Here is a 14150-nt window from a genome sequence, read left to right on the forward strand (position 1 = left end):
CAATAACCCTGCTCATCCACCGAGCCCTGCAATCAACTCACTGAGAATCAATTACCTACAACACACTCCTGTAGCTCTCCGAAATGGGAATCACTCCTCAACAAACCAGTTTCTAAAACAGACTTTTACATTCCACAAACTCAATCAAATCAAACGATCGATCACACAACACTGGCATGACTCCAGTTAATGCCTACGTCACCCTAGACTTATAGAGTCCAACAAGTCCTCTTGACAATCATAACCAACATGCTTCCTCGAATCGTACCAGAATACCCGAAATACTCGTCTACAACCTAAAGACTACACTCGTGACTCGAGCAACCCTCGTCACACCTACCACGATCGGTTCGAAAAGAACCTCTACACCAAACCGTGACTTGAGTCGCAAACACCGACCTCCTAAAGTCATACTGAAACCCTCACTCGTACATTTGACCTCTACGGTCACCAGAACCATACACCAATACATGAAACTCACACACAACAAGGGCACCTTGCCATGAAATATGAACCCATTCTAAAGTCGTGCTCTAAGCACCGCACAAAATGTAACTAAGAAGATCAGGATGACTATATGTCAAATAGCTCAATCCACGAGTTAGAAGCCCATGTCATTAGTTCGACAAGAACGATACCCAAACAACCCTAGAGCAACCGAGCTCCTAGCCTACTCAGGTCAAAACCCACATAACCATCTATGCCGCAACGAGTACTCTACTGTACTAGCAACCATCCAAATGTTTAACCGTATAATCACATAAGAATATAGACATATATATATATATATATATACACACACACACACACACAAAATGAATGAAACCCACAATGCTACACAAAACATGTTTGCATATACCATGTTTATTACTTGTCACATTAGCATTTAATTTAGAACTGCACACACCATGCCTACCATTTTCATCACCATACTCCTCATACACAATCAACATGCTTTCCTTTTCTTTCACATTTCATTTACACGGTTAAATCATCTAACTATTCCTTGTACATGGCTATGTAACATAAACTTTAGCATATAAACATATAAACGTGCAAACACATAGTAAGGAAGCATGTCTTTCAAAACTGTAAGCACATAGACATGTAAACAAATAGATAGTTAAGCATACTTTTTAATTAACAAAACACTTTAGCAAATAACCACATAAATGATACAAATGACTTTCCACACAACCCTAGGTAGGCTTCTACCCGTCGTCCTAATGGTATTCGAACCATTGCTCTGATACCAAATTTGTAACGACCCGAACCCGAGGGTCTGAATCGCTAATCGGGTCCTTATCCGAACCCGAGGTCAACTAAGGGCACTACCGTCCTTTTTTATGTCAATACATAATAATGATAATGATACTAGTAATAATAATAATAATATGAGGTCATAGCTACAAAATAGGTCAAACAATCTATTAACCCATCAAGACCTGTAGAGGAACGCCGTCCGCCATTTCCTTCCCGTGACCTGAAAAATGTTAAAATAATGGGGTGAGCTAAACGCTCAGTAGGAAGTGTCTAAGACACACCTCTTATGACCCCGTGAATCCACATAGAGAATAGAAAGCAAGAGAACGGGATCATATTTCGGGAGTCAAGTAAAACCACTGTATCATCAACAAACATACATATCTCAACCAATTACCAAATGCACCACGTATACCAATGATGTGCCATGCCATGCAATGTTACTCCCCATTTCCGAAACCATACCGTTTCAACTTCCAAACCGTTAGTGTAATCCGACCCAAGGCACCTCCAAGGCGTCACGAAAGGGGGATTGGCTAACCATCCACGACCACAAGGCACCTCCAAGGCGTCGCATCCGGCCTGGTTAGCTCAACCACACTAGGGTCTCTCCCTAGTCCCCTCTCTAGACCACACTAACACCACGGACCACTAGGCCCCTCCTAGGCGTCCGGGTTTTCACAAACACTTTTCAAAAACTTTTCCCCAAAACAATTACATTGGTTTTTTTTTTTTTTAATATACTTTTCCCCTTTTTCTTTCCCAATGGATGTATAAATGCTTCATGATTCCAAATGCCAAATTCAACAACAATATTCCATACATTTTACCCATATCATAATCACAACTTGTAAAAGAATATTTTAAACATTTATTTCTACGATTATGACATCAATTTTCCATGGCAATTGAAATACATAAAGTAAACAATTTGTCATTTCTATGCATGCTTCTTCACTATAAGGATGTAATTAAATTTACAAACTCATTTATCACATAGCATACGTCCACCACTTTACATATAATCAACAATAATCACATAGCCAAAATAATTGAAATTAAACATACTTATAGTCAATTTAAAATGGAAAAATTCACATAGAACCTAAGAAATTGTGAATTAGAGCATCCCTACCTCAAAAGTAGCCAAAATACATCTCCGCCCGAAAAAGTCAACGCCGGTCAACGCGGTCAACCGCCGGTCAACAGCGGCGGAACGGAAAACTGTTCCTTGAAAACGTAGCCGTCGACGAGGAGATTCTACTGCTCCAAAGGGCCAGCACCGCCATCCGACTCTAAGTGGCCCAAAACCCCATCCGAAGCCTTAGATCCAAAATGTTCAAAAATTCATAAAATAATCACCGATCCTCTGAAAAATAAACTCTTTGACTATGTGATAGAGAACGATGAGAGGAACGTTTTTCGTCAAGGAACCTAGACCGGAAACCAGACCGATTAGCCGAAAAATGGAAGAGAAAATCAAAGCCTCAAGAAAAATGAAAAATGAAAAGGAAATGAGAGGAGATAAGAGAGAGATGGCCGGGAGAGTGAGAGAGAATGAGACCCATGTGGTCTCTTAGCCTCACCATTAAAGTAGATGGTGGGCCCCACTTAAAAATATATATATATATATATTTTCTCTTTTCTTTTCTTCTTAATTTCTACCACCAATAAATATATATATATGCTCCAATTATATCGTAGCCACACACTTTAGCACTTAAATAATTTACTTAGGTACAAAAATAATAATGCATGGTATGCAAATGACCTGAGACATAACTCCCGTACACAACAACTCAGGTAACGGTTTCACCCAAGACTGTCCGGTCCGGAAAACTGAAAAATACTGAAATGATAACACTTACATTTCAAAGAGTCCTGAACTCCATGAAATGCCCCAACCAACTCTCGGACACAACCGACACACTCTACGGTGTCTAGTACGCAAAACGAGAAAAGACGAAAATGCCGCTGAAAAATCAGAAAATTCCAAAAAAATAAAAAATAGTTAAAAACAGAAACATCACATGCCATTGGGCTTGGAACCATTCCTTTTTTGAGGGATTTTCGTTTGGCTCGGTTGTCTCGACCCTTTAGCAGGGTTAGGAGCCTTGAGCTTTATGAGCTGAACCTTTTGTTTCCAAAGCAGAAGGTCATAGGTTCGGCCCCTACCTGGATATCCCCAACCCCAAGCAACCAAAATCCGTGATGACCCAATAGTAACAATCCCGCAACACAGACTGGTAACAATCGATCAGCGACTAAAACACGCAACACGCTTCTTCACAAATGCAATTAGTTGATTACTAGGAGCGGCTTTTTGAGATTTGTCATATCACCAAACTCTATTATGTCGTACTCATGTCCTGATTTTTAATATTAACATATATATTTTTTGGAGGGAAGGGGGCGTATAGCTAAACAGCTCGCTTAATCCAAACAACATCTTCATTCTTGATGTTTTAAAAGGCCTTACAAATGGAAAAGTTCCATTAGATCACATGCTTATTTTATTTTCCTTGCCATTGCATATACATAATCAAAGGTGGATTTAGGGGTGGGCGAGAGTGGGCTTCAGCCCACCCAAAAAAAAAAAAATTAAGTAATGGTAGCCCACCTCAAATTAGTCCAATCCAAAGTTAACCCACCCCATTCAGAAATGCTGAATCCACCCCTTGTATATAATGCTATATATATATATATATATATATATATATATATTTTTTTTTTTTTTTTTGGTTGAATGAGTAAGCTATATAATGCTATATCTTATTAATCAAGAGAGAAGCAGATAGTGAGAAATGAGACATTCATGATTTATGAAAAGTAAAATGATAATCAATAGGCTTGTGACATAACGGTACAATGCCTCTATTTTTTAAAGGAAAGTCAGGAATTCGAACTTTAGTGAAGATCGTGTGTGTGAGTTCCTTACCAACTGGGAAAAACAAAAAATAAAATAAAATAAAAGTAAAATGATATGGGCCACCTAACGTGCTTCCATGTTAAAGCCAGGCACGTAAAATGACTTTTGAGGCTAAATGTTGCAATTTTAGCACCAGTGGCCTCACAAATTGACCCGTCAATCAGTCCAATAAAACTCCTTTACAAAGTGCGGTCCACATCGATCGGTGGAGCAGCAGACTTAATTCTGAGTTATATTATACGGAATTAAAATGTATTAATGCTATATATATATATACCAAACTACGACCTGATTCCATACGGAAGAAGAAGAGTCAGGAGATTTAAATGGTGAGAAAAACTTTTATAAGGAATAGATAACCCTGTCCCTGGTTAGGATGTGGATGTGATCCGTGTTTCTCAAATGAGATAAAACGAGACGGTGTCCCACTCCTCCACAGAAACAGCACAAACAAGTCCTCTGATTTGCTCAATTTTAAGGCACTCAATTGTTGATGTGAAAAAGGAGCATCCCACATGCATATTACTAAACATTGTTACACTTTATCGAAGAAATTAAGCTCAAAGCAATAAGATGAGAAATGTTTGTTTGGGTTATATATAGATCATCTTGGACTGTAAGTGTACCAAAGCAGGTAAGTATATATTTATGCCATACAATTATTTTGCTTCCATCATCTCCGCTCCTATATATGAATTATATGAATCATCGATTTAGACAAAAAAAAAAAAAAAAATGTATCACTAAATTATAACAGGTAACAAAAGCTTTAACTTATTATTAAATAAACCAATGAAGACGGTTAAATCTAATATATTTACAGAAAATTGTTGGGTTGATGTATGAACTTTCTATGAAACCATTTCGTACTAAAACTTTTTGCTTTAAAGACAGATATATTTTGTAATGGCCCTCTATTTCATCTACCAATTTGTATATATTTAGCAAAGTAGGTGTAACAAACTATAAACAATATTTCCCACCATCGTGGATCCACATCATCAGCCACTTATGAATAGTAAGCGTGAAGCACGTGAAATTATAGCTAAAAGGATAATATAGTTATTAGGTGGCAGCCACTGTTTGTGTTGACCCCCAAGTCCAAAAGTTGGGGATCCAACGGCTCCCATCACCTGCTTTGTTCAGGTGATCTTGGTCAATGGCCAAGCCCACTTAATTTTCGCATACTAAACCAGTTCTAGAAAAAGAGAATTGTGATAAATAATGACTGATCCATCCACTACCAATTTTCTTAACAGCCGTGTAACTACTCCGCTAAAAATAGACGGAATAGATAGACGACGTTCGTCGACATTTGTGATAAAATTTGGAACGAAGAAAAGAATATCCGAATATTCTACGCGGAGAGCCGTTCCATTTGATTAATGGGATCTTCCCAGTCCTTAAATACCCCTGCCAGCGCCAAGGCCTTTTGTCCCAACAAGTTTTAATATTCCCATTGTATCCTCCTCCTCCATCTCTCTTCTCTTACAAATGGCTCTAAAGGCCGTTCTTGTGTCCGACGTTCCCAATCTTGATCAGGTCCATGAAAACGCCTCCTTCGCACTCCACTCACCCTCTTTCACTTTCTCTAGAGGTAACAAATACTTTTACATTCTTTTGATGTTTCTCCATTAATTACATTATTGATCGGGACCATGAAAACACACACACACACACACACACACACACACATATTGTGTTGAATTTGAATGGTTGCGAAATTAATTAGCAGGGATTGATGGTGGTAGAGGTGGGTCCAGAATTCCGAAATTTGCAGTGATTGGACACAGAGGAAATGGTATGAACATGTTGCAATCTTCGGATCGGAGAATGAAGGCCGTTAAAGAGAATTCTATTCTGTCCTTTAAAACTGCCTCAAATTTCGCCCTTGATTTCATTGAGTTTGACGTTCAGGTAAAAATATCAATTCATTCTTCCATTCCCACCCATCACATTCGTTACCAATAATCATCATCCTTTTCATCTATAATTACAAAACATAGTTAAATGGTTAATCATCATCCTTTTCATCTATAATTACAAAACATAGTTAAATGGTTGGTGCTCCTAATAATTAACGGTCACGTTTGGCCGTCAATACGCTTCGTGCTCGTCCCCTATATTGATTTTTTAAAAAGCTGCTACTATTTTCATTCTTGGTATTTCCGGTTATAAACATTAAAATTTGTCCGTGACTACCGGCCCATTGCCCTGTCCCACAGGCCTTAAAAATTAAAAAAAAAAAAAAAAAAAAAAAAAAAAAAAAAAAATGCCCAACTTGGGCTGAACAAAGCTAGATACAAAAGAGGCCTAAACCCGCAAACCCTATCAGTCGGTCCCCACACCCGCACCAGTTAGTGGCCGTTAGCTCTAGGGTTTCAATGGCACTGTAATTCCGGCGAGCCAATCTTACAGAATAGATTTAACCCTGTAAGAGGGGTGCTGGCCGAGCAGCGTGGTCGAGTAGAATCACTCTTTGTTTGTTGTATTGCTTTTAAAAAATGCTACTCCGTCCCTTTTTAATTGTCAGTTTACGAGGCAAATAATTGAAAAGAGACGGAGGTAGTAATATATTCCTTTAGCAACAAGGGCATGGCCGCATGGCAGTGTATATTCGAGTCTTTTTATTGTTCTTTTATGAAAGTCCCCCTAATAATAGTAATTAGGTATCAAATTAATTGCATCCAAAGTTACTAAGAGAAACACAGAAGGACAGAATTGTTCCTACTTTTCCCAGATATATAGAATTATAAATGAACTTTAATCTAGAGTGGGTTAGTTGCTTGTAGGAGATGAACTTTGTTATACCTTCAGTTGCCTAATTGAATCAAAGATGATGTATGGGCTTATGAGTAATTTTATAATTTTCACTGAATTCCACATAAACAAGGGATCACTCTTTCTTTTTCTTTTTTTCCTTTTGTTCCGTTCTTACTGAGTTTCATCATAAAGGTACTGATTAGCTTTTCTTTTCTTTTCTTTTTCTCCTTTTGGGGCTTTTATTATTACACTCATAGCTTGAAAACAAAAACAAAAAAAAGTATATATGGAGTTGAGACAAGAGACTTAGACGGGAATGTGAAAACAAATGTAATTTTTGTAGGTGATAAAAGATGACTGCCCGGTCATTTTCCATGACAACTTCATTCTCTCTGAAGAAAATGTAAGCTATTCCCACTCTCTTTCATTTCAGTGTCTTTGCTTTTTTCTTTTCTTTTTTTAATCCATCTCATTTGGAACTGTAAATTTTAGGGTACTATAATAGAGAAGAGAGTGACAGAACTGTGTCTATCTGAGTTCCTTTGCTATGGCCCCCAAAGAGAGGCCAGTAAGATGGGAAAGTCTCTCTTAAGAAAAACAAAGGACGGAAAGATTGTAAGCTGGAACGTCGAGACTGATGACTCCCTCTGTACTCTTCAAGAAGCATTTCAGAAGATCAACCCTTCTTTGGGCTTTAACATTGAGTTGAAGTTTGATGACCACATTGTGTATCAACAAGAACATCTAACCCATGTTCTTCGGACCATCTTGCAGGTAACGGAAAGTCTATCTTTATTAGCTAAATTTCCTTTTTCTTTATTAATTGTTTTGTTGTTAAGTTTTTGAAATTTGTAACTTAGGTGGTGTTTGATTACGCCAAAGAGAGGCCCATCATTTTCTCAACCTTTCAACCCGATGCAGCACTCCTTGTCAAAAAACTGCAGGGCACCTACCCTGTAAGTGAACTCTCCAGAACTGGAAAAATTTACATTCCATGCTTTATATTTTGTTCCCTTTATTTTCTCCACTAACAAAACTGAAAAAAGTATTAAGCCCAGATGGTATTTGTTAATGATTGCAACCAGGTCTTCTTTCTTACAAATGGAGGATCTGAAATATACGATGATGTGAGAAGGAACTCCCTGGAGGCTGCCATAAAGTTGTGCTTAGAGGGTGGTTTGCAAGGGATTGTATCAGAGGTTAGAGGGCTCTTAAGAAATCCAGGAGCAGTAACCAAGATCAAAGAGTCTAAGCTCTCACTCATGACATTTGGCAAATTGAAGTAAGTTTTTTAATTTCCTGTCATAGCAGCTGAATTATATGACTTGGGATTTTTTTTTTAATTTTTATTTTTTTTAGATTTTTGACTTTTAAGATCAAGTTATAACAATTAGTGGTTACAGCTAGAGGACCTTGTCAATCCTAGAGACTTTCATATTGCACCTCAATTGATTTGGTCATGGCCAAGTTGGTCAACCTAACCCTTCAATTTTCTGACTTTACTAATTGTACATTATTCTTCCTTTTGAATGGTATAATTACTTATAAAATTCCCGTTTGGATTGTTATTTTTTTCAGTTACCAGAAAAATAAAATGAAAGAAAGAGAGGAGAGAATTGTTAAATTTATTGTACTTAATACTGATTGTGAAACAAGCAAAGGCTGTAGTGTTGTGGTACTTTCTTGCTTTCCAAAATAGAAGGTCAGGGTTTCAAGTCCCATAGGGGCAAGTGGGTGTGTGAGTGTGTTTCTTGCGAAGATAATATATATATATATAGATACTGATTGTGAAAATCATGACACAGTAACGTGCCAGAAGCAGTCTACTTGCAACATCTAATGGGGGTTGAGGGAGTGATTGTTGATTTGGTTCAAGAAATCACAGAGGCTGTTAAAGATATGATCAAGCCATCAGGAGACGGTGAAGGAGATATATTGTCAGAGGAAGAGGGTCGGGTTCAAGTTGAAACAAAGCCAAATTTCTCACAAAAGGAGCTGTCATTTCTGTTGAAGCTTATACCAGAACTGATACAGCTATAACCAGGATGCACTTGCAATTATACTAGAGAATTTGCAAATATTTCCCTTTTATGTTGTCAAATTTTAAACGTGGAGGTAGCAGAAGTCTTCTAGACTGTCATACATATGCACTTGTCATTCCCCATCTCTTCACATTACAATACTGTTGGTCCTCCATTTATGAACCAATACTGTCGTACATAGTTCAATAGGATTCTCTTCAGAATTTCCTAAAATTCTTCTTTTAGGTTTTCTATTTTTGCCAGCTTAGCAATATTTGCTTATGGAAAAATATTGTACAAAATGCCATTGGTTGCCCAAGACAGAATTGTGGGTAGTGTTTGTGGCTAATATATGCTAATTGTGTACCTTGTTTCCATTGAATTGAAGAATAGATGGGAAGAGTAGAGGAAGTTATTGAGCAGTTGGTTTCTGGGGCATGTCATGGGAGGCATAATGTTATGGGACATACAGTAGTCCGAGTTACAGTGTTATGGGAGCCAACTGTAGTCTATGGTCCGTCCAAAACGTATCCTTTCAGTGTTATGAAATAGAAAGTGTCCAAAACGTCTCTTTTCTATCAATGATAAATGTGTTTTGTAATTTTGTAAAATCTTCTGGAATCGACTTTCTCAATATATTTTTTAGGGTACATGATATTGAACATACACAATTTTTATGGGTTTGATACAAATTCTGAGATAGGTTTTGATTGTCAAACTGGTATTCTGGTGTAAATAGATCTTGGATACATACATAGGGCTAGTTTTTGATGTTTCTATTTGTCTACGCCTGTCTGTCTGTCTGTCTCTCTCTCTCTCTCTCTCTCTTAAAGTGGAAGGTGAGGCTTCAAGTCCTCCTTTGTCACACCAAGTCCTCCTTTCTCACACCAAAGACTGAGGAGTCAGGAACACTAATGACGGAATCACAGGATATGTGCCACACTGTTCACAGAAAACCACCTTCAAATACTTGCCCAACTCATATTTGACGGGCTTCGGCCCAGCCCAGTACCCAATCAGGACCAATACGCTAGAACTTACAAGTAAAATGGCATAGCTACCCTTTCCTAACGGTGTAATTTTTTTGATGGATTGGATGAATTAGATTTAAGCAGGTTTTAATTCAAATTGTGAACCAAAGGCGTTGTAAGCTTGTAGCCTACTGGGTGTCTCATTTACTTTCCAAAAAAGAAAATATACAATTTCTCAAAAGTATTTACACCTAATATCCTCGATCATTGGAGACTGGAGAGTCATTAAAATTATCAATCTTTCTTGATAATGGAAAATTGTGAAGTCTCAAGAAGGAAAAAAAAATGCAAATTATGAAACCATCTGGCCATGTCCACTCCAACCCAACCATTAATGAGTTCAGCCTTCAGTTAAATCTTTGAGCTCACGATGAGAAGTTTTGGTTGCTTTTGGGTTGACAAGAACCCGTCACAATTTTCTTTTCTTTTTTAATTTTTTTTTTTTTTTTTATTTTAGAACCAATGGACTATTTGCTTAAAAATTATAAGATACTGAAACCTTTAACATTAATGATAATTCTACTGGTATGACAAGCAAATGAAATCTTGTGCACTATCGTCTTTTTAGACAATCACCTCAAAATAATAATTCCACAACCATAAAGAAAAAGAAAAGTTAAGATAAATCCACAAATATATATATATTTTTGTCATACATCATAACAAGTTTGATAATCAACCTTGTACAAAATAATGAAGCTGCAATCGAATTTTGTCCTTGTTTTGTTTGGTTTAGTTTTTCAAGACTATTTTTTGGTCTTTGGATAACTGAAAATAGAACACTTTATGGATATAGAAACTTTTGGTTATCAAATTTGAAAATATGTTCTTTGAAAATTTAATTTAAAAAATACATATTTTTATATAATTGCCTTTTATAATTTAAACTCAAAGAGTAATGAAATTGAAAGAACAATTTCAAATGAACGCTCCTCACTCAGTGGATGGTTGAACTGTTGAAGTGGGATTTTCTTTCGGCCATATAAACATTAGTCACTCTTAAATTTTAATTTTTTAGAATTATTTTTTGAAAACAGAATCAATAAATTCTTAAGTCCTACTTGATTTAGTTTTCTAAAATAGTTTTAATTTTTTAAAAATTGAAAATAAAAAAACTCTACAAAAACTACATGTTTACTAGTTAATAGTTTATGAGAATTGTTTTTTAAGAAGTCATTACAAAAATGATTGTTTTCATATAACTCTTTTTAAAAATTATCTTAAAATAAGTTTTTAAATTCTTAAAAATTATTTTGTGAGTAATAAATCATATAGATCCTTAAATACCCCAGTCTGAGACCAACAGAATTTTGTTAGAGCTTGATTTTAAGAAATTCAAATGGTTTGATATCAAAGTCTTTATAATTAAAAAAGAATCAAATTCCGCATGGTTAAATTCAGGTTGACCCAGTGAAAAGTAATAAAACAAAATTTCACACTCGAAACAAAAAGAAAAGGATGGGATGATAATGGTAAAAAAAAGGAGAAATGGTGAGTTGATCACATTAATTGTCACTTTCAAAGTCACACAAACGGACATTAAAATCCTCAATTAATTGAAGTTGATGATGAGAGGTTTAAAATTGTAGCATGTTTATAGACTGTTCAAACACGCACACATAGAAGAAGTCGTGTTTTTCAAAAGTTGAAAACTTTAGTCGTTGAAGTAGTAACCCACCCAGTCAACGTGCCTCAAATGTTTGTATTGTTTGACAGGACACTATATTTATCACACCACAACAAATAAACACGCTTATCCCACGGACATGATTTTCTTTTTAGTGACATATTTGACTAAAAATTCTGTTGGGAACAAACCCTATTTTAATTTGAAATTAATACATATATCTTCAATATCACATCTCAGCTCTCTTTTTTTTTTTCTTTTTTTTTTTTTTTTTTCAACATCTCAGCTCATTTGATAAGGAAAACAATACTCTTCATGATTTTCTTTTCAGTGACACGTTTGACCTCCTTCTTTACAATATGAATGAATGAGCAGGTTAAAGATTAATTCAAATTCAATTCAAGGTATCAAACATGTAATTCAAATTTTAAATCCAAACCTGATCCATTGAGCTCCGTTTTAAATAAATGCATTAAACTAAGGTGGATTACAATTATATGTGTATATAATGTTCAAATCTCAATAAAAAAAAACATAATATATATAGTGGGTATGTAGGTTTACTTAAAATTTAGATTTAGTATCATTTGGACCAACCTAAAAAATTATTATTGTTATTATTATTTATTTATTAGATAGTATCATCGAGTTCTTTGAGGTTCCGCTTGTAGTCAAAACCTAAATTTATTAATAGGTTATTGAAAATTCTTGTCATCCTAAATAATGTCTGAAAGGAGAGAAGAAACTCCAAAGGCATTTTTTTATTTAACTAATTAATTAAAAAATTTATGACAATCCATGTCTTATGGAATCGGCACACGTGCTTTAAGAAAACAGAAGCAATTGCTGCTTGTTTGGAAAATAATATGTAGAGGGTTATTGTGTGTTAACAAATTCACAGGCCTTGAAATTAGGCAAATGCAAGTGAAAGTGGCATTGCTTTGTCCTTGTGCTTCTTGACCGGGTACAGTTTAAGCTTTAATACGTTTTACACGTTTGTGTTCAAACCTTGGTCAAAATAAAGCAGTCGCCACTAATAATAATATTAGTCCACCCTTCATTTCTATATACACACACACACACACACACACACACACACACACACACACACACACACACTTACTTGTATCCCTTCCCTTCCCTCCAAACACTTCACAAAGTCCTCTCTCTCTCTCTCTCTCTCTCTCCCCCCAACTTTGGTTCAGTATTGACAGACGTGTTGGCTGAAGGTTGTTGAAGACATAGAGTAGTTATATGGAGGGGCGAAACGTTGTAGTTAGTAGTGGGAATGGAGTAGTGATGAAACTCCCCGTCGGCTTTCGATTCCGTCCCACCGATGAAGAACTGGTTGTTCACTATTTGAAGCGGAAGGTCTACTCTGCCCCATTGCCGGCCACTGTCATTCCCGAATTTGATCATGCTTATCAAATCAATCCCTGGGACTTGCCAGGTAATTAATATATATATATACTTATATATTGCTTTAATATTATATAGCTAGCTACTACTTGTGAAATTAATGATGGAAGTATTTAATTATTAAAAATATATATAGGTGATTCAAAGGAGAAGAGGTATTTCTTCAGTAAAAGGAGGAGTGATGAAGATGTGATGAAGTACAAATGCAGCAGAATGAGTAGTAGTAGTTGTGGTTATTGGAAGGCTATTGGGAAAGAAAAGCATATTTTATCTTCCCGAATTGGAATTGGAAATGGAATCAACAAAGAGCAATCAGTGGCGCAATTAGTAGTTGTTGGTTTGAGGAAAACGCTGCATTTCTACCATACAGTAGCAGTTGGGAATCAACCAATTCCAACCACTTGGGTCATGCATCAGTTTCGCCTTGTGCCCTCTCCCTCTCAGACCACCCCTAATCAATCATCAAAGGTACCCAATATATATATATATATATATATCTATGTACATGTACATGTATGTATGTGGTTAATTTTGATGTATATATCATGTTTCTGAATATATATATATATATATGCAGAGTGGAGTTAGAATGAAAAAGGAAGATTGGGTTGTGTGTTGCATATATCAGAAGAAAAGGAAATCCAACAAAAATCGTGGCCTCAAAACTCTCCTCTCTAACACCAACAAAGTTAAGGTTAAAAAGATGAGAGGTTTCAGCAAGGAAGACAGCAGTGGTAGTATTGATGATCATGATGATGAGTGCTTGGGCCCTCCTCCTCAACCCTCGTTATCCACATGTTCAAGTGGGATCTCTTGCAACGGATCTTATCATAAGGACCAGGAGGAGGAAGCAACCACTTCTTACCTTTGTTTTCACCATTGAAACCTAGCTAGCTACCCCTCTTTCACTACTCTACTTCTCTAAGATGAGATTACTTTTAGTTGACCAATGAATCAGTTTAGTGGTATTTCTCCTTACCTTTCAAATAGGAAGGTGAGTTTGGAGTCCATGATGGGTGCGTTAGTGTTTTTTTGCCAATGAAAAAATAAATAAAAATTGTTGTTAATGTATTTTTTTTATCTACTTATTTTCTTTC

The 14150-nt window shown here is 36.2% G+C and overlaps 2 protein-coding genes across 2 annotated transcripts; both read left to right on the top strand.

Annotated features, from left to right (window-relative positions):
• The first annotated feature begins 5617 nt into the window (after nucleotides 1-5617).
• Nucleotides 5618-9647, top strand: LOC132283226 (glycerophosphodiester phosphodiesterase GDPD1, chloroplastic-like). The gene is made up of 7 exons (XM_059785151.1): nucleotides 5618-5789; nucleotides 5928-6109; nucleotides 7299-7358; nucleotides 7448-7729; nucleotides 7816-7911; nucleotides 8041-8237; nucleotides 8761-9647. The coding sequence occupies exons 1-7, from the start codon at nucleotides 5687-5689 to the stop codon at nucleotides 8993-8995; spliced, it is 1155 nt and encodes a 384-aa protein (XP_059641134.1). The 5' UTR covers nucleotides 5618-5686; the 3' UTR covers nucleotides 8996-9647.
• A 3089-nt stretch (nucleotides 9648-12736) lies between these two features.
• On the top strand, nucleotides 12737-14124 carry LOC132283330 (NAC domain-containing protein 83-like). The gene is made up of 3 exons (XM_059785270.1): nucleotides 12737-13084; nucleotides 13190-13521; nucleotides 13631-14124. Exons 1-3 carry the CDS (start codon nucleotides 12889-12891, stop codon nucleotides 13934-13936), a joined length of 834 nt encoding a protein of 277 aa, XP_059641253.1. The 5' UTR covers nucleotides 12737-12888; the 3' UTR covers nucleotides 13937-14124.
• Nucleotides 14125-14150: the final 26 nt, after the last annotated feature.

Source organism: Cornus florida, unplaced genomic scaffold, assembly GCF_030987335.1.
Source record: "Cornus florida cultivar Cherokee Brave unplaced genomic scaffold, ASM3098733v1 CherokeeBrave_3.0.0_Hap2_Chr11, whole genome shotgun sequence".
Lineage (NCBI taxonomy): Eukaryota > Viridiplantae > Streptophyta > Magnoliopsida > Cornales > Cornaceae > Cornus > Cornus florida.